The sequence below is a fragment of the Triturus cristatus genome, chromosome 7 (assembly GCF_964204655.1).
Source record: "Triturus cristatus chromosome 7, aTriCri1.1, whole genome shotgun sequence".
NCBI classification, from domain to species: domain Eukaryota; kingdom Metazoa; phylum Chordata; class Amphibia; order Caudata; family Salamandridae; genus Triturus; species Triturus cristatus.
Window position 1 is genome coordinate 1612752361 of NC_140590.1, and position 24945 is coordinate 1612777305.

Here is a 24945-nt window from a genome sequence, read left to right on the forward strand (position 1 = left end):
AAGCTCTCTGGTTTCACTTTGTAAAAATAAACAAACTGAACGTCGCATAACATAACAAGCATTTGCAATGCAATAGGTCTCGCATTTACGCAAGTTTAAGCTATTGGCATTGTAAATGACAATGCCTTTTATTTAGGTTTTAAAAACAAAAACAAAAAACGCTGAAACGCGCGTAAATGCGAGACCTATTGCATTGCAAATGCTTGTTAATCTGAGCAACTGAAAGATGTATCAAAAGCAAAAAAGGTATCTAAGAGTCCAACCTCAATCTGGAGAATGAAATCTGCAACTGAGGAAATAGAAATTTGCAACACTTATCAGTTCCCAAATAGAACGCGATCTTATGAGTAAAATACACTATAATTAACAGATTAATGAAGAAAATGTATGAAAAGACAAATGTTTAGAAGAAAGAACAGTCTTCAATTCCTGCGAGTCTTGTGTGTAATGCAAGTCACTTAAACATTAAGTAACAGATCTGAACCAATAGCTATTAAATAGGATTCTTCAGCATAAATGTCTCGCTCCACAGATGAACATAAAACTTCCAAGGATAATAAGGGTCTATGCTTAAAAAAAAACAACTCGTGAAACCATATCCAAAATATACACAAAATGAGTGGGTTGCTTGAGATAATGACACAATGTTGCCACAAAAAATCTAACTACTACCAAAAACGTTTGGAACCACCACTTTCCTACGTGTCACAGTGGCTCTTGTCTGGCTTTCAGGGATACAACTGTCCACATAGAAGGGTATCACCAGGCTATGACAAAACAATCCAAAATAATCTAGACAATCCCCTCTTCAAGGTAGTGCTTCCTTATTCTATGGGGCCATCATTCAGAGACAAACTTGAATAATGTGGGAGCTACAGATGTGATGCTCCAGATTACACTGTATGAAACAATCTGCACTAGCAAATATAGGAGACTTCATTTGATGGCCTCTAGGGGACAAAATATAACAATATATTGTAAAATCAAAAAAAGATATGGGCCTGAAGAGGATATTTCTTCATCTTAAAAAACACAACTCTTGCAGTACAGCTGACTTTATTCTAAGATTCGTTCTGCTGAAGTATATTTTGGAATTAATCTTTCACATTTACCACCTTAACTAAATGACAAATGAATTCGAATTTTTTTTAGTTTGAAGTTAATCAAACTCAAATGAAACTGTCTGAAAGCAAATGGTTCCAAAACTACCTTTTGCATTCAAAAGTACCAACAGTAGAGGGGTGTGACTTTGGTTTGCTTTCTCCACAATCACTAAAGTCACCCCAATTACCCTAGTTTTGCTCATCCTCCTCTTAGCCTTCAAACCTCCTTTCGTTTATCTCCAGCTTCCTGTGCATTCTTCCCTTACTTTAAAAGGGGAACGCGCTAAATGCTCCATTTTTTAAACCCTATACCAAGTCCTCCTCTTCTTTAGACCAATTGCCTTGCTTTCATTCCCCTCTATACCTTCCAACCCCCATTTTTTTGCTTTATTCCATCTACTTTCCTCCCAAATACATTTTCCTTTGTAAAAGGGTTTCTCATCAATGCATTTTTTTTTACCTTTTCCTTCAAAATATAGGTTTTTAAAGCCAAATTGGAACTGGTCACCTACAACGCAAACTAAAAAGATCACAGACAACTTGTTAGATGGAGAACCCATACAAATCATAATTGCCCCTCTGAGGATTTGCCATTTTTTTCTCATCTCTTACTATGCAGTTCCTTGCCTCTCAAAGACAATACTGTAACTGAAACCAACTACACTCCTTTGACAATGCTGTTTCTCACAAATGTATGATGGTATGCCGCATGCGTTTAGCACGCATGCCCACCGAACGCCGTAATGTGAAAGAATGAGTCTTTAGCACGCATTCGTTCAACACGCATGTCGTTATAACGACTTGCCTTGGGAGGGCGCTGGAATTTGGAATAGTTTAATTTACTATTTCAACTCCAGTCTGTGCAACAGTAGGGAAGGTGTTGGCCTTTAAATCCAACACCATTCCACCAATGTGGCCCCCTAAAACAAGTAGTTGTACCAACTTACGTGCTGAACGAATGCATGCTAAAGACGAGTTTTTATTTTTTGCCTACGCTGTGAAGGCACAGTGTGATTTCGGCTTCGTCCTAATGGACGTTTCCCATTCCCCACTACCATCTTATAGTGTCCCAACTACAACCAAACATATGCTGCACTCTCAACCTGGCAACCAGTAAGACTGTAGTTTTTCTTGCGATACAACTTGCCTCTGCTATCCATAATTCATTGGCCTTGGCTTCGAGGATCATCCTCTAGGGTCAAGGATGGGTTGTTTCAGGTGTTAGTTGGACACTTATAATGATACTGACAGAGGACTGATGTAGAAACACTAGGAATAGGGGTGACAATTGGAAGGAGGTGTTTGGGCTCCTAACCTAACTCCCCCTTAAGGTTGGTAGTTACTTCCCCACTTTGACCTTCATTGGATAATTGGCAGGGTAAACAAGTTGCCAGGTAAGAGATGTTCGGGGTGGGAGAGGGTGTGGGGGGCTTGGGCTGCTGGTCACTTCACCACTGCACTTATGGTCTCTGAAGGGAATCGGTGTTTGCATGTATGTATATAGTATTTCTATTGGGGTGAACCTTGTCAAAATTCAACAGAATACTGTATGACACAGACAAGCATAGTATCAACAAGTGATAAGAGGTAGCTTGGTTGTGGACGGGTTAGTGCATCGTGAATTAGTGTTCTCCAAAGAGGAGAGTCTTCAACAAACCTCTTGAAGACCTAAGAGCTTTCAAGACAGAAAACACAAACAAGCCGTGAGCATCTGAAGGAAGACACTATTCCTTTGCCCCCAGGCCTGTGTGACATTTGATTCCTAGGGATAAACAAAATCAATTTGTAGTCAGACGCCTGTGTAGACTGCTCATTTCTTCATTGCCACAGGCCCATAGGTGTTGACTGGCTTCATTCCCCAGGTAGTGGCCAGTGGGCTTACCAAATGATTGAGTAAAACCTGCACAGTCACAGAACTACATGAATTTCTGACACGAGTATTTGGACTCCACTCTTCTTACTCGTGATTGAGAAGTGAATGACATCAAAGTGGCAGAGATATCTCCAGCATACTGGTACATTATGAAGACGTATTATTCTTACGTAATAGATGCCAATTAATTTAACAGATTGTTTAAAAAAGCCGTATTAACTTTGAGAAAACGTTCTTGAAAATAACAGCCTTGTCAATAACTCTAGAACGTCAAGATTACGTGTATATATAATTTAGGTTATGCGAGTTTGATAGAGCACTCGTCTGGATAACTTGTCTCCTTAGGACTTTTCTTTGCCTATGGAGGGTGTGACCTATGGCAGTGTTGTGTTTATTTGGTAGATCATTTAATGGAGCTATGGGGTAAACTGATTGATAGAGGTAGATAAACACAGAAGAACAAAAGATATTCAGGTGACAAGTGATGGATAACAATCTGCTCTGCACTACACAAGAGATTAGTCAGCTGAGGAAGAGCCTGCCCAGCCTTAAGTGCTAGTTAGCCCTGTTACACGTGAGGGCTAGCTCTATCTAGCAAGTGAGAGCTTGTTCTGCTTCAAGATGTGAGATAGCTATGCGGTCTGCCCTAAGAATGGAGCAGATGAAGGGATGGGTTTGTGGTCAGTGGCATTTGGACATCTGGCCTCTTCCTAGGACGAGTGGGTGACAGTTTATTCCTCGTCCTGAAGCTGTTGATTTCACAAAACTTTACCCAAGACAATCAGTACACACAGAAAAGTCCTGCCACTGCCTACCATTAACTGATACGTTTGCCTGCAGGCAAGCCTTCCTATTTCCTCTTATTAGTCCACACATTTATATATAGATCCAAAAGTTGAGAAGAGAGGATGGGTGAGAGAGAAAAGAGATTGCCCGACAGTGAGAAGCTGTCAATTATACCATTTCAACGACGCCCTGAGGCAGAATACCCTTCCTTTAAAGCTGAAATTACAGCAAGTGTAGGCACGTACTAGGTAAACTCTAAATGGGCACCAGCGTTGGTTAGGTTCTAAACTGCTCAATTGAAAATGCCAGTATTTATTTGCATTGCTAAGAAGAATAAATGTTTTATCATATTCTTCCCTCCTGTTGGTGCATATCTTTTTTCGACAGTGATTCTCAATGGTAAGGTTAAAGGAAAGGCCTGCTGTGTATGTGCTCTGCTGCCACGGTTCAGCAGCTTACATCTGGGAGCAAGACTGTGGTGCAGCAAGGCGGGATGGTGTGCCTCTGGTATTTGAAAGCAAACCTCCAGCAAAAAGAATATCAGACAATGAACAAGATAATACAGAAATCTAACCATTCATATCAGTAACTGGCAATTATAATTTGCTGCAGCTAACTGCAAAGCCATACCCATGAGCAAACATTGGCAGCGGTACTGAATGGGGATAAATTAAAGGCACATTTTTGATTTTCCCAAACGAATGACAACACCGCCAAAGGGGAAGGGGGCATGGGGGTGCTGGTGTAACAAACAGGATAGTGGATTTGTTACTACCAAAAACAAAATTGTTGGGGGAAGCATAAAATGCACTATGTGCATTCACTTCTCAAACCTCAGTTCTAGGGAATTTCCAAAAAGCTACCAATGAGAACTTTCAAATGGTTCGAGATCTGCACTGGAAATCCTATGAAAGATTTTGGGACTTAAACTTGTGTTTGTAGTGAAATGTTAGCAAGACAAAAGAGGCATTCAAAGGTCAGTGTGCTAGCACAAGAGAAGGAGGTGCAAGTACACGTTACTTTGGGACATGTGATTACAAGAAGAGGTGAAAAGGAGCTCAGGGAGAAAGCGCTGTGAATACCTGAAATGGAGTTCTCTTGCATCACTGGATGAAGTTACAATTGAAGAGGTGAACAATAAGAGCTTCTCTGATGTGCGCTTCACAGTTACACCACTTTTAGGGTGCAAACTATAATTCTGACTCCGTGATTAAATGTGGGTAATGGAAAAATATAGGTCTGCAGAAGTCTGGAAGTTACGCAGAAGAACAAAACCTGCAAAAAATGTTGCAATAACAAAGGCACAAAGCATACAATGAATGACTTCGAGATACGCTCATCTGTAGAAACGGACTCAAGTACTATGTTTAAGGGTCAAAGAGAAGCAGTCCAGAGGGTATCTGGCATTTGTGTGCTGCTCCTAGGACACATGATGAAGCCGCCTTCACCTCAACCAGAGACTGAAGCTACCACCAAAAGTAGTGCGATTCTGAAAATCTGTCAACCTTAACTCAAACCCCCCCCCCCCCCCCCCCCCCGAGCTTTGATTTTTTTTTTTAAATTGCCTGTACTTGTTCTTTGATTGCAGTTACTTCATCTATTGGGTTGGGTATACAAGAAAGACCAAATTGGATATTCAAAGGCCAAATAAAGATGCTCGGACTGGACTAAAGCTTCCCGTCACTCATTTCAAGAAAGAAAAAAGGAAACCGGAGCTCCTTCAGAAAAGCAAGCACATGTGCTCATGTCACACAACTCATGTTAAGGAACACTGCATAAACAGGTTAACTCATGTATTGAAAGTGGGAGAGTCCATGGGAAGTCCTCAAAATAGAACATGGCAATATACAGCAGCTCTTAAGCTTGAATTTGCCGAATGACCTTATACCCCAACTTGGCGTGGAGATGTATAAACAAATCACTCCAAAAGTAGTGGTGACTTGTTTCTTACAATGAGGTGGATTTGGAGAACTAGAGAGCTTGTTATACTATAGCTTCTATTCCATTGAGCTGAAACTCAGCAATTTCTTTGCACGTCACTGACCATGATCCCCTGCCCCAACTGTTTTATGGGTCACACAAGTCATTATGGCAACAAACAAACATTTTAAGGCAGCTGGGATTGGATCTCTTGCCATAGGTACAAGTAAAAACTCAGTCTTGCCAGTTCAAGAACATTTGGCACGGGTTAAGAGCAGAACAAGAACTCAATTGATGCTCCGCCACATCATACAAAGATAGCATAAGGAGCAAGAGGCCCTTTGACTGGAAAAGAGACCATAGGAAAAAAACAGATCTGACTGCATATTCCATCTCGATCCTAGAAGGTGGCGGCTCACTGGAGTTACCAAAACCCTATTCATTACCCACGGACAGCCAATCTCTGCTATCAATTCCCAACCGGGCATTCTTTCCCCAACAAGAGGTCTCGGGAGGACAAACCCTGCATCTGTGGTCACTGTACGTGCCTTAAAAGCTCCCATCTCTGGTTAGAAAAGACTGGTAGAATAGTACTGCTCTTAACTGAGACTTTTAGATTTGTTATAAGCATAATATAAACATTCCTTTATGACAATCTGCATTCCCAGAATGCTTTGCAAACATATGCCTATGAGTAGGCTAAGTGACAAAGTTTGTATATGGTTAATGGCGGACTTGGGGAGCAAGGGTATTTTCTGGTTTAAAAAAATATATATAAAATCTTCAATAAGGAACACTGTGGTTTTCCTTTTCAAGACTGGAAGCATCCGGTCTCAATAAGGCATGTATATATAATGTGATCATTGTGCAGTAAGGCTCTTCAAGTACCCGCGGCAGCATCTGCCCACTGTCCTGTTTACACCTACTGGAATGCTTGGTGAAAACGTGGCAGGGTAGTAGTACTTAAGCTGGAGGTGAAAACTGGGGGAAACGAGTGAAGAGGTCCAAAGTTCAGGGCCCCCCCAGGTCCTGTGGACTCTTGAGGTTGAGGTTGTAAAGTGGTAAGCAGTGACTGAGCTTCTCCCTGTGAATAGCCCATGATGAGACCGGCAGTGGACACAGGTGGGTTGCATGGAGGTAGGTTCAGAGGTAGGAAGCCCAGAAGGTGACCAAATTCCATGTTAGCAGCACAGTAAGATTCTGACAGGTTGGCCGGACTTTTAGACAGCAACAACTCGTCCATTCCAATGGCCTGAGGTTGCGAACTCTGCAGTTCACTGGAGGACAGAGCGTTGGGGAGCTCTGCCAGGAAGCTGTCAAGGTCACTTTTTGACAGTCGCTCAGGCAGGTATGAGGTAGATGCGAGCTGGTATTTTGAAGTGTGTGTCATGTTGGCGACAGCAGATGAACACTCCAAGGGGTAGCTCAACCCCATCGACAGAGAGCCTGGAACCAAGGAGTGTGAGAGGCCAGAGCTTGGCATGGTTTGAAGATGATGCGAGCTGTACATGCCCATTGGCAGCATGCTTGGAAATGGTTTACCCATCATCTCTCTTGGCTGCATGCACATAACTGGACTCAACTCCTCTTTCACAGCTACAGAAGAGTTACAGCTCATATAGCTCAGCATGTCAGCAGGTTCCACTTTAATCCTTATTTGATCCTGAAAGTGGCTTTTCTTCACATGTCTGGTCAGATGATCCTTCCTCCCAAACCTCTGGGCACAGTACTGGCACTGGAAGTCCTTGCGCCCCGTATGCACCACTAGGTGCCTGCGGACATCTTTGCGGGTATAGAATCGTCGGTCACAGTGGTCACATGGGTGTTTTTTCTCTTTTGTTCCACCCGATGCCCTGCGTGAATGGGCCTTCAGATGCTCCAGTAGGACTGGTGTGTTTTCAAATACTTGCAAACACACTTTACAGCTGAGGTCTCCACTGGCTGCAGCATGCATGGCAAGGTGACGTCTATAGCCAAGCTTGGTGTTGTAGTTCTTGCCACATTCCAGGCACTGGAGGGACTCCTTGTTGGGGTCATGGGTTTGCAGATGGTTTCGTAGATGGTCTTTTCGGTGAAACATTTTCTCACAATACATACACTGATGTGGCTTCTGGGCAGAGTGTGTGGCCATATGCCTTTGGAAGAAGAAAAAAAAAAAAGACAATAACTATTCATGAAGAGGAGATACAATCAGGCAGTCAAACACTCTACCAAACATAACTAGCCTTGTTAAACCAATCATTCTATTTCTTGCAACCCCCCCCCCCCCAGTTAAAAGGCACAGCTTCCAAGCTTGAAGGCAAGCAGAATGGTAGCTTTTGAGATCCTCTTACCTGTACAGCTTGTATTTGGATGTAAATGCCTTAACACAATGCAGCTGAGGACACGTGTATGGTTTCTCTTCTGCAGTTGTTAGAACAGAAGTCCTTAACTTGTCCACATGATGAATGGGGGTTCCAGGGAATTCGAAATGGCATGTCCCTGAACCACCAACCTCCCCGCATCGCTGCCTGGGGATTAGTCTCCACAACGTATCTTCTGGCGTTTCCTGTTTCGCATCTTGAAACCAGTTTGGGGCTTCGACTGGAAATGCATTCATGGCAGGTGATGTCTAATGGGATAGTATCGTAGCACTCAGTTCTCGAGTGGTCTTTATCTAGAATACAAAAAAACATTATTCAACATTAGGAGAGAGCATACCTTTCTGTTCCAACAACTCCCTCTGGTTTCTAATGCAGAAAAGTCTATGCAACATTAATGCTCAAATGTGTGTATTCCCCCTCCGTGCACATTTGCTGCTCCAGGTACTCCCATGCTCGGTGCAACTGTAGGATTATCACTTTGTCGAATATAATGAACATGCACATCTACATTCAGCATCTACGCCAGTGACAGCCCAAATATAGCTGCAACATCTTGGCTAAGCGGTGGACCTTAAATTGCACCTTGTGGGCTGCATGTAGCCTTCATATTCTGTCCAGCATAAAAAAATAATGAGCGCAAAGGTTTATTCCTGGCGGCTTGCTTCCATTAACACAAAGAACAGAGGAATCCATTAACAAATTGGAGTTTTTCCAATGTATTAGGAGGCAGTGATATGCAGCAAACAATACTTGGCAACGGGGCATAGGGTTGGTGAGCAATGACAATCACCAACAATCTGATTTAACCTCATTCACATCCATTAATAAGGCCCAAGAAGTAACTCAGAAAGGAGGTTAGGACCGCTTGTCCAGCTACAATTATGAAAGAGAGCCAAGACACAAAAAGCTGGCAAAGTTTTCACTGGTTTTACATGGCCTATCCTTGGCTTACAAAATCTAGGAAAAATTGAATGCTTGCTCTAAGACATCTGTGCTTGTGTAGGAAATGCAGCAAGGAGCTAATTTTTCTGCTACGATGGTCTCACCTGGTCAGGCGCTGAAGTAAATGGCGTATTAAATCATTAATGCATCCATTGGCGATTCTCCCAGTATTTGAGGGGGCTTTATTTGACCTCTCAGCCTCAACATACACTATTTGCGTATAAAACACAGCAAACTATTGGTATTCACATAGGACTGTAAAGCATGTGAATTACTAGTGAGAAATGAGCGATCCTTTTCAGGATACTCAATGGATGAAATCTGCTAAAATCGTTGAGACATACTGAAAAATGAAGATTAAAATACCCTATATCGAACAGACACTTACCTTCCCCGAGGAGCGGGCTCCCAACACACAGCCCGGAGATAAGAGGTCACATGTGAACAGACAGGCAGCAGGCATCTTGACATGCAATGGGCAGTTCTTTTCAATCTGAAACAAAAGATAAGGAAAGTGAGAGGCAGGAAATGAAGACTGCCCATCAATAGCGGCAGCACGAAACACCAACAAAACATTCAGCATTGATAAGGGATGGAGGCTAAGGGTCAGTGAAGAAAAGTTAAGTGTGACCTGCAAATGATATTTAATTTGCAGTTAAAGATCAGCCCCCATTTGACTTTAACACCTCTCCTGTCCTAGAATATAAATATAACACCTCATCCATCTTTTGTAAGGTTACATAACCCCCTTTGTCTCAACTGACAGTAATTCATACAATTTTTCTACTTAATGTATTGATATACACTACTTATATAAAGCTGAAAATGTGACTGTATATTATGATTAATTTTATACAATAAGGTTTTAAAAGCATTTGATAATTGAATTACAAGTACTTTCCTAGAGGTTTATTAGTGGTCATCTGTAATTGACAGCAGATTTAATAGAGGGTGTTTGAGGGCATATTTTAACTTTTGTTTGGCACTCCGGTACATAAGAGTAAAATGCATTCATTAGACAGAAAGCTGGCTACTCTGCAAATTCCAGTCCTTTACATTTTACAGTAATGGTGCACCACATATTCCATATGATGGTGTATAGTGGCCACACCTTTAAGATGTTAGGTCTCAGGTGCTAGCAGCTAACTATTCTTATGGGTCACTGAGCGGGGTCTTCAAGCATTTAGGATAATTAAACACATTTTAATTTATAGGACAGATGGGAGATCTAGAACATTTCACTCAAATACCGAAAATAAAATACGCAATACTTGTTTTAATAAAAATACAAATCAAATAAAGTTCTGTGAACATTTGTTAGGTCATAAAATATTCTATCTTTTAAAATTATATATATATAAATAAACCTACTGGCGGTCGCCAGTAGGTAGTTATAGTTAGGACCTATTATCCTTAGAAAATCAGCAACATTCTATTTAGAATAACTTTGGCGCCGGTTGACGAATCTTCGCGAAATTTTCAAAACTCGTGGCCCGCTCCTATCCTGAAAGTCTCGGGGTGATTCGTCAAGCGGGGGCCGAGAAAAAAGGGGGGTCCCAAAACGTGTTTTCCCCATGCAATTTTCCATAGGGACCTTTAGTCGCAGCTACAGCCCGAACTGCTGAACGGAATTCCACCAAATTTGGCAGAAAGGTAGACCATGGTTCAGAGTTGTGCCTTTTGCTTAAATGGTGTAAATCCGTTCAGTAGTTCCTGAGAAAATCAAAAGTAAAATCACATATCTGGGCGGAGCCTAACCACACATCTCATCGTGAGATCTAATTGGCTGTCAGACCACGAAGTGTTGGCAGCCATCTTGGAACCAATATACATGATAACACCTCATTAAAAAGCATTGCAGTTAATAGAAGGTTTTAAGACTTTAGTTACATTATAAATCATTTGTTGATGGTACCATACTCATTTTGGGAATTGTGGTATGTTTTAAGGTGATTTTACCATGTGAAAAAGCCTTCTGCTGGGATATCATGAATCATGTTTGAGAGAAAACTATTTTCTTATGCTTTTCCCACAGAGGTTTGGAAGGTGCTCTATAAGCTAAACTGAGCATATTTTCTGTAAATTCACATTATCTTTCTCAGTCATGTGAGAATGAAGTCTGACATTCTCAGTAAAACATGTACATCCAACAAGGGCAAAGACTGTCAGTTGATTCCTTTGTGTTCTACTGCAGCTTCCCAGAGTGTTCCAAAGAACAACTAGAGCACCAACAGTCCTACTTATGACAAAAGTATGGCAGACCTGAAGCCATCTTGATTGGAATAAAGTGGTAACACTTAAAACATTTCATTTGCAAAAGGAACAAAATGAGGGGGTTCATTTTGCCATAGAAATTATGATTAGTGCTGCAGAAAGAACAAGCATTTACAATGCAATGGTCTCGGCATTGGTAAAGTTAGAGCTATTGGCATTGCTCATGACATTATTTTTCTTTATGTTTCTGTTTTTAAAACATTTAAAGAAACGGCATTGTCATGAGCAATGCCAATAGCTCTAACTTTACCAATGCCGAGACCATTGCATTGTAAATGCTTTTTTCTCTGGCTCTGAGTGAAAGTCTCATGAAGAAAAATAAGTGCCAGTCCCAAAAAAATGAGTTCCTGTCAGCCCCACCTTCAACCCCCAGCTGAAATTAAGCACTGGTTCCCAGACAGTTGATGGCCCAGGCCCAGTCTGCAGCTCCACAAAATTACAATCCTAATGCCGTAAACCAGACTACATTTCTCCTGTCTCCCGACCACATCTATAGCTACTCATTTCCCTGACCAGGTCTGCAGCTCCCTATGCGGACTCTCACTACAGCGTCCGCTCTCCCTACCAGTTTGCAGCTCCTTTCTGGTCTCCTACTCTGTCTACAGCTCCATTTCCCTTCTCCACCAGTCAACCTACGCCTTGACCTAGACTACTACCTGACCCAGTCAGCCGGCAACAACTGCTATTACCCATTCAGCTGCCGACTACCCACCACCTGGTCCCCGACTAGAGCTTTTTGCAGCCCTCATCCATTTTAATGTTCTTATTTTAACCTCCCCTTTCTGCTCACCTCCAGTAACTTTAATTGTTGCCGTCTCGTGACCAGAACCCGCCGTGGATGAGAGAAGATCTGCCTCACAAGCAGGTCAGAAGTCCCTGGAGGGTCTGATTCGTTCACGTGTTAGGTCGTAAGAGTGAAAACAAAGTCCCCTGTTGACAAGTGTAGTTTGGGACTGTGGCACCGAGCTGGCAGCGTGTGAGCGAGGCTCGCCTCTCCCTGTTAAGGCGTGTAAGGCGTGTCAGCGCTGAGCGTGCCTGCTGCCTCCTCAGCACTGCCTGCTCCTGTGCCTGCCTGGACAGAGCAGCTCAGACGCAGCACGCGCTCCTCGCCTCCTCTCTGCCGTCCCTCAGTCACTCTGTCCGGGGAGCCCACGGGACTGAACTTCATCGCCGGCTGAGGGACCCCCAGCCTCTGTCGCTGTGAACCACCCCGGCGCGCCCGGCTGCCGAGCCCCGTGATGGAGGAGGCGGACCTGTTGCGGGAGCGGCTGCAGGCCATCACAGTAAGTGCTGCTCTTCGTGTCATTGTGCGGCGGGACAGTTACTTGCCGTCCGGCACTCTGTGCCGGAGGCGGAGAGCCGGGACTGCTAATCCTCGCAGAGGGCAGGGGCGCACTTGAGGCGCCCATAGTCTGATCTAGATAGCGCTGTTCTCATGGCAGCTGGTGAACAGCAGAGCTAGTCGGAGGGGAGGGTGCGATACTAGTATAAAGCCACTGAGAGACTTTAAACAAGTCTATAGCTTTCATGAATGGCGAAGGGTTGCTTCTGCGTAAATGTAGGTTCGTACAATAGCGATTATACCAAGAATGTGATGTAAAGAACTGCCGGAAGGACGTCATTTTAAAAGCAAACATCTGAGCTGGATTCAAGTGTTGCCAAGAGCCACAACTAGGTCCACGTCTATATTGTTCTGCATCAGTGTGCTCTTATTTAGGCCGAGATGGGAAACAACGCATCCGAGATATATACTCGTTTGACCCGGATCACCCAGTGCGGCAAAGGCGAGAGAGACAGGTTCAACGAGCAAGGTGTCTGTTACTATGTGCAACAATTTAACATACATCCGCCGACGCTGCAATGAAGAGGAGATCAGGTGAGGGAGCAACGCCGGGACACCACCGCCTTTCTCCGAGGCACAGCAGAAAATGCCTCGGAGAAACGCCACGTCCTTTTCGGATTTGGGGGCGTGTTTTGCTGTTGTCTCCTCCCTGAGACTTCTCGCAAAAAACACGCCCCCCGATCCGAAAAGGACGGGGCTTCAACGGAGTGACTGGACCTCTTCTCCAGTGGCTGGCCAGCATTTAAGAGGCCAGCCAATGGAGAACAGGGGCGGGTGCAAGCCCCTCTTCTCAAAGTCACTCCAACTCATTAAATCTCGGAGCGAGACTGCGCAAGCGCAGCCTTTCGCAGCCGAGACCTAAAAATGAGGGCACATTTTGACTTTTCAAATCCTCTATTTCATTACAACATTCTGACATGCAGACTGAAACATGCACTTTGAATACCAGCAGCAGACATCCCTGGTGAGCAGTAGCTTTACTACAGTGATCTAATGAGCAACTAGATTGCTACCATTCAGAATTTATGGCAAATGTGTGACACATCCGAATGCCTACTTGATGGAACCAGAGTAAAACAAGCATTGAAAATGCAATAGGTCTCGCCCTCGTTTAAGTTAAAGCAATTCTGTTTGCAATTAGGTGGCTTTTTAGCTTTGCTTTTATTAGTGGTTTTCAAACTTTCATGTACATAACATGCATATGCATGAATATATGTATATGTATGCATTTATATTTGTATAGATATGCAGATTATATATGTTTATATATACACACATATATATATATATATATATACACACATATATATATACACACATATATATATATTACCTACTGGCGATAGCCAGTAGGTAGTTATAGTTAGGACCACGTTTCCATAGGAAAACCTCAACATTCTATTTTGAATAACTTTGGCGCCGGTCGACGAATCCTCGCGAATTTCTCAAAATAGGTGGGGCGCTACGCTCCGCTCCTTCCCTGAAAGTCTCGGGGGGATTCGTCAAGCGGGGGCTGAGATAAAAGGGGGGTCCCAAAACGCGTTTTTCCCATGCATTTTTCCATAGGACCTTTAGAACGAGCTACAGCCCGAATGGCTGAACAGAATTACTCAAAATTTGGCAGAGAGGTAGTCCCTAGGTCAAGGAAGTGCCTTTTGTAGGTTTGGTGTAAATCTGTTCAGTAGATTCTGAGAAAATAGCCTTTAAATCAATATATATATCTGAGCCAGCTTACGGTACGCTTACCGTACGCTTACGGTAAGCGTACGGCGGCGTGCGCGAGCGCGATTCTGATTGGCTCTTAGATCTTAGTAAACATTCGAATCGGCCGAAACCAGGAAGCGGCGGCCGCCATTTTGTCTCTCGCACTGAGAGAGATTTTTAAAATCTGAAGCCCAAAAACATGTAAAGGGGCTGTTTTGACAACTCCCTCCCACATAGTCATGTTGAGGGAGTCCTCAAACATCCCCCAAGTGCAAAAACGGTTTTATTTTTTTTTCGGCAATTTCGCGGGGTACGCTTACCGTACGCTTACGGTAAGCGTACGGTAAAAAAATAAAAATAAAAAAAACACTATCCACACTTACCCCACCCCCTGTGCTTTTGGTGGCCGAAGGCCACCAAATGTGCTGGGCTTATTACAATGGAAAAAAACACTATCCACACTTACCCCACCCCCTGTGCTTTTGGTGGCCGTAGGCCACCAAATGTACAGGGCTTATTATAAGGGAAAAAAACTTAGCATTTAAAAAACCGTACTAATTCACTGAAAAAACCATAGGTTTCACACACGTTATAGTTAGGAATTAGCATTTAAAAAACCTTGCAAATTCACTGAAAAAACCATAGGTTTCACACATGTTATAGTTAGTGGAAATTTTACTCGTAAAAAACCAGTGAAATTGCCCCGTTATAGTTAGCGCAGGCAACTATAACTCACGCGACCGCAATCCTCTGCTGATGACATATGTGTCTTTATGAAAAAAAAATATTTGTAATATATGTATAGCTAAAAATGTATGGAAGAAGACATGGGCAAATAAGTGTCTAAATACAGTATTAGCATCAGCAGAGGATTGTGGTCGCGTGAGTTATAGTTGCCTGCGCTAACTATAACGGGGCAATTTCACTGGTTTTTTACGAGTAAAATTTCCACTAACTATAACATGTGTGAAACCTATGGTTTTTTCAGTGAATATATATATATATATATATATATATATATATATATATATATATATATTACCTACTGGCAGTCGCCAGTAGGTAGTTATAGTTAGGACCACGTTTCCATAGGAAATCCACAACATTCTATTTTGAATAACTTTGGCGCCGGTCGACGAATCCTCGCGATTTTTTCAAAATAGGTGGGGCGCTACGCTCCGCTCCTACCCTGAAAGTCTCGGGGGGGATTCTTCAAGCGGGGGCTGAGATAAAAGGGGGGTCCCAAAACGCGTTTTTCCCATGCATTTTTCCATAGGACCTTTAGACAGGGCTACAGCCCGAACGGCTGAACAGAATTACTAGAAATTTGGCAGAGAGGTAGTCCTCAGGTCAAGGAAGTGCCTTTTGTAGGTTTGGTGTAAATCTGTTCAGTAGATTCTGAGAAAATAGCCTTTAAATCAATATATATATCTGAGCCAGCTTACGGTGCGCTTACGGTACGCTTACCGTACGCGTACGGTGGCGTGCGCGAGCGCGATTCTGATTGGCTCTTAGATCTTAGTAAACATTCGAATCGGCCAAAACCAGGAAGCGGCGTCCGCCATTTTCTCTCTCGCACTGAGAGTGATGTTTAAAATATAAAGCACAAAAACATGTAAAGGGGCTGTTTAGACAGCTCCCACACAAATAGCAATGTTGAGGGAGTCCCCAAAGATCCCCTAAGGCCAAAAACGGAATTTTTATTTTTTCGCTAATTTTGCCGATTACGCTTACCGTACGCGTACGGTAAAATATTATTAAAAAAAAAAAATTATCCACACTCTCCCCACCCCGTGTGCAATTGGTGCCCGAAGGGCAAGAATTGTGCATGGCTTATAAAAGATGAGAAACTAAAATATTAAAAAAAATAATAATAATAAAAAAAAATTATCCACACTCTCTCCACCCCGTGTGCAAATTTGTGCATGGCTTATAACATATACGAAAAATTAAAAAATTACCTTTCAAAACGAAGTGCATCATATGTCCTCCATGTGCGCACGGTGCGCGAAGCGCATCGTGCGTACATGGCCCATCTAGCGTTACGTGGGCAGGCGGTGCGCGTAGCGCACCGCGTGCCCACCGTGCGTGCACGGCACTAACTGCGTAAAGTGGGCGCGCGGAGCGCACCGCGCGCGCACGGAACGAACTGCGTTAAGTGGGCGCGCACGCCACGAATGGCGTAAAGTAACTTAGCATTTAAAAAACCGTACAAATTCACTGAAAAAACCATAGGTTTCACACACGTTATAGTTAGGAATTAGCATTTAAAAAACCTTGCAAATTCACTGAAAAAACCATAGGTTTCACACATGTTATAGTTAGCGGAAATTTTACTGATAAAAAAACCAATGAAATTACCCCGTTATAGTTAGTGCAGGCAACTATAACTCCTGCGACCGCAATCTTCTGCTGATGACATATGTGTCTTTAAGAAAAAAAAATATTTGTAATATATGTATAGCTAAAAATGTATGGTAGAAGACATGGGCAAATAAGTGTCTAAATACAGTATTAGCAGTCTAAATACAGTATTAGCATCAGCAGAAGATTGCGGTCGCGTGAGTTATAGTTGCCTGCACTAACTATAACGGGGGAATTTCATTGGTTTTTTATCAGTAAAATTTCCGCTAACTATAACATGTGTGAAACCTATGGTTTTTTCAGTGAATATATATATATATATATATATATGTGTGCATATGTGTGCGTGTAGAGCGGTAGAGGTGTAGAGCGTAGAGGATGAGTAGTAGCAGAGTGAGGAGTAGCAGAGTGAGGAGTAGCAGAGTGAGGAGTAGCAGAGTGAGGAGTAGCAGAGTGAGGAGTAGCAGAGAGTGGAGTAGCAGAGAGTGAGTAGCAGAGAGTGAGTAGCAGAGAGTGAGTAGCAGAGAGTGAGTAGCAGAGAGTGAGTAGCAGAGAGTGAGTAGCAGAGAGTGAGTAGCAGAGAGTGAGTAGCAGAGAGTGAGTAGCAGAGAGTGAGTAGCAGAGAGTGAATGCGATCACCGTGCAGGTGGTATAACTAACAGTAAACCTTTTTTGCAATTACAGAACATTTTAAAAGCCAACACTGGTGCATTCGATTAAGTGATACATTTTGCTAAAGCGATATATAAAACTGTCTGGGGTAGTATATACAAAACAGATAAAACCATCATTCACCTCGCGCTGTAAACACTAGTCAATCACAGCTAATGATGTGGTATGCAGTCACTCTCCGCGGCTTTATGAATGTAAGCACACAGACAAAGCAAACTGCTAATGATGGGGGACAAGAAAAACCAGAGCTGGATCTCCCGGGAGAGGGTCTCTGAACAGGCTGCTGGTCAAATCTGCTGCACTTTTCTGATACGTCCTACTGGATGAGGCATAACACAAGCAAAGGTCAATCCCACTGTGGCTGAACAAGCTACTTACCTTTGCCAGGTAGGTAAGTAACTGAGCTCTTTGGCTAAACAGATCTGCGGACCCCCCTCAGCGCCTTGAGACCCTCACAATTCCCCGATTGAGGTAGAGATTCGTACAATTAGAAGCTCTAATAGTCCATTGCCATCTGCAAAATGTAGCTGGGCCATGGCCAGTGGACCTAGACCGGTGTTCAGCACTTAGATGCAATGAGAGAGAGAGAGCGAGAGAGAGAGAGAGCGAGAATATGAAAGAGAGAGAGAGAGAGAGAGCGAGAATATGAAAGAGAGAGAGAGAGAGAGAGCGAGAATATGAAAGAGAGAGAGAGAGAGAGAGAGAATATGAAAGAGAGAGAGAGAGAGAGAGAATATGAAAGAGAGAGAGAGAGAGCGAGAATATGAAAGAGAGAGAGAGAGAGAGAGAGCGAGAATATGAAAGAGAGAGAGAGAGAGAGAGAGAGAGCGAGAATATGAAAGAGAGAGAGAGAGAGAGAGAGAGAGCGAGAATATGAAAGAGAGAGAGAGAGAGAGAGCGAGAATATGAAAGAGAGAGAGAGAGAGAGAGAGCGAGAATATGAAAGAGAGAGAGAGAGAGAGAGAGCGAGAATATGAGAGCGAGAGAGAGAGAGAGAGAGAGCGAGAATATGAGAGCGAGAGAGAGAGAGAGAGAGAGCGAGAATATGAGAGCGAGAGAGAGAGAGAGAGCGAGAATATGAGAGCGAGAGAGAGAGAGAGAGCGAGAATATGAGAGCGAGAATATGAGAGCGAGAATATGAGAGCGAGAATATGAGAGCGAGAATATGAGAGCGAGAATATGAGAGCGAGAATATGAGAGCGAGAATATGAGAGCGAGAATATGAGAGCGAGAATATGAGAGCGAGAATATGAGAGCGAGAATATGAGAGCGAGAATATGAGAGCGAGAATATGAGAGCGAGAATATGAGAGCGAGAATATGAGAGCGAGAATATGAGAGCGAGAATATGAGAGCGAGAGCGAGAATATGAGAGCGAGAGCGAGAATATGAGAGCGAGAATATGAGAGCGAGAGCGAGAATATGAGAGCGAGAGCGAGAATATGAGAGCGAGAGCGAGAATATGAGAGCGAGAGCGAGAATACGAGAGCGAGAGCGAGAATACGAGAGCGAGAGCGAGAATACGAGAGCGAGAATACGAGAGCGAGAGCGAGAATACGAGAGCGAGAATACGAGAGCGAGAGCGAGAATACGAGAGCGAGAATACGAGAGCGAGAATACGAGAGCGAGAATACGAGAGCGAGAATACGAGAGCGAGAATACGAGAGCGAGAATACGAGAGCGAGAATACGAGAGCGAGAATACGAGAGCGAGAATACGAGAGCGAGAATACGAGAGCGAGAATACGAGAGCGAGAATACGAGAGCGAGAATACGAGAGCGAGAGCGAGAATATGAGAGCGAGAATATGAGAGCGAGAGCGAGAATATGAGAGCGAGAGCGAGAATACGAGAGCGAGAATACGAGAGCGAGAGAGAGAGAAAGCGAGAAAGCGAGAGAAAGCGAGAGAAAGCGAGAGCGAGAGAGAGAGAGAGCGAGAGAGAAAGCGAGAGCGAGAATATAAAAGGTCTGTGCCACCGTGCACACTTACAAGCCTCAAGCTTCCAGAAACGCTCCATTGAAAGGTGAAAAGCATCACATTTACATGTTGCTCCTTGGCGAGGGAGGAGCGGAGACAGAGGTGGGATGCAGATGAGGGTCTGGCTTTAACATGCGAGCAATAAAATTCTCATTTGCTATCGTTATATTAGCTACCACGCATAAAGGCGAACAATGCATATGATAATATTCTTACTTTCAATAAAGTAGTGGTTACTATTGGTCCAAACACAAGGTGGCAACAGAGAATGCTTTCCTTGGGCAAACAGCGACCTGTGAGGTAGGAAAAGCTGAATTCTATTACAGGACCGGAGGCTTCATATTATGCTTCTCTTACATTTGCTGCAAACAAACAGCAGCCAATGAGAATCATGATAACATAACAACATTCCCAGAATGATTAGTGTAAGGAAAAACAATAACCATAGAGACTAGCTCTATATAACAGTCCTCAAACCGGAACACCTCCTCTTTCTTTGCTGCTCTTTGCTGAGATAAGTGTTCGAATTACATCTTGCTTTATTTATCCCTTGCTTTGTTTTCAGTATTATTGTATATTTGCAGCCTGTATTGGTTTTGACGTTTGAATATTGCCGCTGGCTTGGCACTGCGCGCTTGGATTGATCGCGCTGCACTCTCGCGCCTATGCGGCTGTTCGGAAGGTTGCGGTTCCGTTCTAAAGACGCGCCTCACCTTCCCATCGCCGTTCCCCAAGGTCCATTGACTTTCGCTGCGTTAATGGCGGCGGGCGGTGCTTCCCCCAATTTAAGCCCGCACTGTATCTGTGAGCGTCGCGTAGCCCAATTGGGCTTCTTTTGGGCTAAGCGACGCCTACTTTCGTTTTCCTCCTCGCGCGTCGGAGCTGCAGGTTGTTGCCTCGGTAGTACCCTTGATTTATGCCTTGTCCAGGCTAATAAACATTTCAGGCCCCCAGCTGGGTGCAGGCTGGTAGAAGCTTTGAGGCTCTGACTGCCCTTTGGGTTGATGATTACAGCTTTGCTGAGCACAGTTATCTTAGATCTGAAAGTGACTTTTGCTCCCCCTTGACTAATCCCCTTGGGATTCATACTTTAGTGGTCTTAAATTGTCACCACCTCCTCGGTGGACATGGAAGACTGGGCCTATTTTCAGGAGGATGAGTATGGGTACTATGAGGAGGAGCATGCCCCCCTCCTTGAGGACAACCTTGTGCAGGCTTTACACGCCTCTGTCCAAGATTCCATCACAAAGGCTGTGGCAGTCCCTAAGACCGTAAATAAAGCCTTGGCTGCGGCACTGAAGCCTATTACAGCACAGCTAGAAACTTTTGCGAAGCGCCATGGCTTATTGCAGCAAGATGCAACGCAGGCCTCTACGTCCTCTGGGGGTGTATCCAAGTCTTCCAAAGCCTCCAAGTGGCCGCATGCCCAAACTAGCACCACACTGCCCCCCCTTCCAGGGATCACCCATACTCGGGGCTCCTAATCCTCTATCCGCTGCGCCTAACGTGGTCACAGATACGGACACGGACTCCTCCAGTCACACTCTGTCCCCCAGAGAGGAAAAAGCTAAAAAGTCGGTGGTACGCCCTCAGTCTCCCCCGGTCTATCAGCCGTCTACCCCCTTTGACTTCAATCCACAAGACATAGTGCACCCCAGGTCTTCGGATTGGGCCCCTCCGCCGGAGGTGGCGGATTATATCCACCAAAATCTGCGTCGTAGTTTCGACAGGGATGTTAGGAACCGTCTACGATCTGAATGCCCCCGTCCAGATGTTCCGGACAAAGTCGTGGAAACCCCGGATATCGATTCTAATATGTTGGCTTTCTTGAAAAAGTTCCAGAAGGACCCTAAGAAAGGCATCGACCGCGCCTGGCGCGGGTGCCAAGGTATTTATTAGACACCATCGGTCCCTCGTCTAAGATCTTGGAGATGGCTCTGAAGGCCAAAGAGTCTGGAGAGTTGATAGACCCTGACATCCTCGCAGGTTGGACCCAACGCGCTATCTGCTTCTTAGGCAATGCAAATTGCGCCATCTCAGCTGAGCGCAGGTAGTCCCTTCTGATGCGTATGGACACTAAACTGACTGAATTGGCTGGGGCTGAGCCGGGACCCCTGTCGGATGGCTTGCTGTTCTGGGACCGCTTTGTGAAAGACGTCTCCAAATACGTAGGGACTTTAACTAGCTTAGACAAGGCCCAATTGAATATCAAAAGGGTGTTCACTACCGGCCTTTTTTGGAAGGGCCGGGCGAGGCAGGGGCCGCTCGCCAATTCCACTAGGGTCCCGCCAGAGGTGGATACGGCCGAGGCCGCGGAGACTTTCAGGACTCAACCAGAGGTGGAACCTTCTATCCCACGAGACGATCCAACAGTCGTGGTTTCCACCACGGTGGCCAGAGAGGAAACTCCCGTCCTCAAATTACATCAGGTAAGCCCAATGCCTTGGTCTGTTTATCCTCTAGGGGGTCAGATTCGCCATTTCCTTCACAATTGGCAGGCCCTTTCAAGGACGCTTGGGTTCTTCAAACAGTGCAAGGCTTTCACATAGACTTTTATCAAACTCCTTTACAAGAGTCTCCTCCCACCCCTCTATCTTTTTTCCAACAAGATGTGCATTTTATAGATCAAGAATTAGACTAGCTGCTGCAGAAGCACGTGGTGACCTATTGCGAGGACGACAGTCCCGTGGGTTTCTGCATCACTGTTTTCCTCATACAAAAGAGGGGTGGAGGGTTCCGGCTGGTTCTCAACCTGAAGGGGTTCAATTACTTTGTTCTTTACCGTCACTTCAAGATGGAGGGTATCCATCTTCTGGTGGGTCTCTTGAGGCAGGCGGACTGGCTAGTCCGCCTCGATCTCAAGGACGCATATCTTACGGTGCCCATTTTTCCTCCCCATCGCAGATTTCTACAATTTGAGTGGCGCTGCAGGCGCCTGGAATATTTGGTCCTACCTTTTGGTCTTTCCTCGGCTCCGTGGTGTTTTACCAAACTCCTGAAGCCCCGGTGGTAGCGCATCTCCAGGAGCACGGTATACGTCTGATAATCTATCTCGACGATATCCTGATTATGGCTCCCTCAGCGCACATAGCATCCCTTCACCTGCAGCTAGCGATGTCACTATTAGAAAATCTGGGCTTTGTAGTGAACAGGGAGAAGTCTGTTCTCATTCCGACACAATCCCTGGAATTCCTGGGATTTGGGATCAATGCGCAGTCAGCACAATTGCTTCTGCCCAAACAGAAGATCAGGGACCTGAAGAAGGAATTGAGAAAGACTCTGGACAGATAGGTGATGTCACTGAGGTAGATCGCTCCTCTGGTGGGCCCATTAGCATCCTCCATACAAGCGATATTCCGGGGCCCTCTACATTATCGCGCCTTACAGCGTCTAAAGATCAGACATCTCCAGAGGGGCCTCTCTGTCGGACCTCGTCCCACTCACGGAGGAAGCCAGAGTGGAAATCCAATGGTGGTTGACCCATGTGGAGGCATGGAATGGTCGGGCGATCTTCGGATCTCACCCAGAGGTGATCATAGAATCGGATGCCAGCAGGACGGGCTGGGGAGCCCGCTGTGGGGAGGTCACTACGGGGGGGCAGGTGGTCTCGCCAGGAGTTAGAACTTCATATCAATTGTCTCGAGCTCGTGGCGTGCTCGTTTGAGATTCGCACCCTTTCCCCAGGAAGGTTTCATGCTGTATTCTTTTGCGAATGGACAACATTTCAGCTGTACGCTATATCAACAAGCTGGGGGTACCAGATCCCCGATGTTGGCGGAGATCGCCAAAGACTTTTGGCATTGTTGCCTAGCGCATCAGATATCGGTAATTGCGGAATACCTTCCGGGGCGAGACAATGCGGTGGCGGATTGGCAATCACGCCATTTGAAGAATTACAGCGATTGGAAACTTCATCCATCTCTGTTCCATCAGATCCAATCTCTGTGGGGCCCCTTCCACACGGATCTTTTTGCCTCCAGACTGAACTGTCAGTTGGAGGCGTTCTTCAGCTGGAGGCCGGATCCCTTGGTGAGAGCAACGGATGCATTCACTCAGGATTGGTCCCTGAATCTTCATTACGCATTTCCCCCCTTTGTTCATACCCATGGTGGCGAATCAAGTTTCTTGGCAGGGAGCGGAGATTGTGCCGACTACTCCGATTTGGAAATCGTAGCCGTGGTTCCCAGTTCTCCTGGAGATGGCTTGCGACTGCCCGCTTCGCTTCCCTTGCTTTCCTCGGATGCTCCAGGACCCTCAGGGAGAGCTCCACCCGATAGTTTTAGCGGGACAGCTGTCCCTGATGGCCTGGAGGCTTTCCGGCAACAGTGGTCGTTGCCAGGAATTTCGGAGCAAGCTTCCAGCTTTATTCAACAAGCCTGGGCTCCTACCAGAAAGAGATATGGATCTGCCTGGAAGGCCTGGTTGGGTTGGTGCTTGGAGAAACACCTGGATCCCGTGGAAGCAGATATCTCTCACATTTTGAATTTTCTATCTCAAAAGGCCGCTGAAGGTTTATCTTACAGATCAGTGAATAATTTTCGTTCCGCCATTTCAGCAGGGCATTCGCAGCTGGATGGCAGGCCGGTGGGCATGCACCCGGTGGTGTGCAAGCTTTCGAAAGGAATTCGCGTCTCCAATTCACCTAAGGCTAAGTATACTTCTTTGTGGGATGTTTCGAAAGTTTTTAATCTGTTTGATGCATGGCCTAATAATGAGTTATTATCTCGTAAACAATTGTCAGCTAAGCTAGCCATGCTGTTATGTTTAACCTCCTGACGCAGGGTGTCCGATGTTAAAGTGCTTGATTTGGAGGGTAGGATATTTTCTACTGAAGGAGTGTCCTTCGTTATCACTGCTCGTACCAAAACTTTTTCCAGGTCTATAGATTACAATGCGTTTCCTTTGAATGACAAACTTTGTGTGGTCAAATGTCTTAAGGTATATGAGGATTGTACACGATCACTTCGCCCTTCTGGTTGTTACAGGTTACTTATTGCCTTACAGAAACAGTTTAAACCCATTACTTCCGCTACTATTGCAAGATGGCTGAGATTTGTTATGTCAGAAGCAGGCATTGATGTTAATTTGTTTGGTGCGCATTCAGTGAGAGGTGCTATGGCCTCCAAGTCATTCATGCTGGGTACCAGTATACATGATATCATGAAAGCTGCAGACTGGTCTTCCAGTTCTACTTTCAAGCAGTTTTATTATAAACCTGTAGGCGATGTAGCCTCTGTGGTGTTACATAAGCGTTAAACTAGCATAATCTGAAGCCTCCAGTCCTGTAATAGAATAAAAAATTAGCTAGCATTCGCGCCAAGAATTTTCAATTCTATTAAGGACACGGAGGCGAGGATTATCCCGCCCAGGGACAACAGAATAATGGTTATGATTCATAACGTCATGTTACCCACCCTGATTTATCAGTCGATGACAATTATTACGAGTATGATATTTCTGTTTGATGCGCTGATCAGAAAGGAGATTAGACCAGGGTGGTCCTCGGAGGAGTTGGTTCCATGATCTTCACTTTCCAGTTCTACGTTTCCTGTGGTTCCAGCCTCCTGGAGTGGTTTGGATGTTTTGCCGTTGTTACTAGTGCTGTGACTGACTGGTTTCTGAATGG

The 24945-nt window shown here is 44.7% G+C and overlaps 1 protein-coding gene across 2 annotated transcripts in view; it reads right to left on the reverse strand.

Annotated features, from left to right (window-relative positions):
- Positions 1–5304: 5304 nt before the first annotated feature.
- PLAGL2 (PLAG1 like zinc finger 2) overlaps positions 5305–24945 on the reverse strand; it is a 64511-nt gene continuing 44870 nt past the window's right edge. For both annotated transcript variants that reach the window (XM_085619497.1, XM_085619498.1), the window contains exons 2-4: positions 9376–9480; positions 8016–8338; positions 5305–7817 (exon numbers count right to left, since the gene is read on the reverse strand). In XM_085619497.1, coding sequence (XP_085475623.1) covers positions 6605–7817; positions 8016–8281 — 1479 coding nt within the window. In that variant the 5' untranslated portion in view covers positions 8282–8338; positions 9376–9480 and the 3' untranslated portion in view covers positions 5305–6604. The remainder of the gene's footprint in view (positions 7818–8015; positions 8339–9375; positions 9481–24945) is intronic.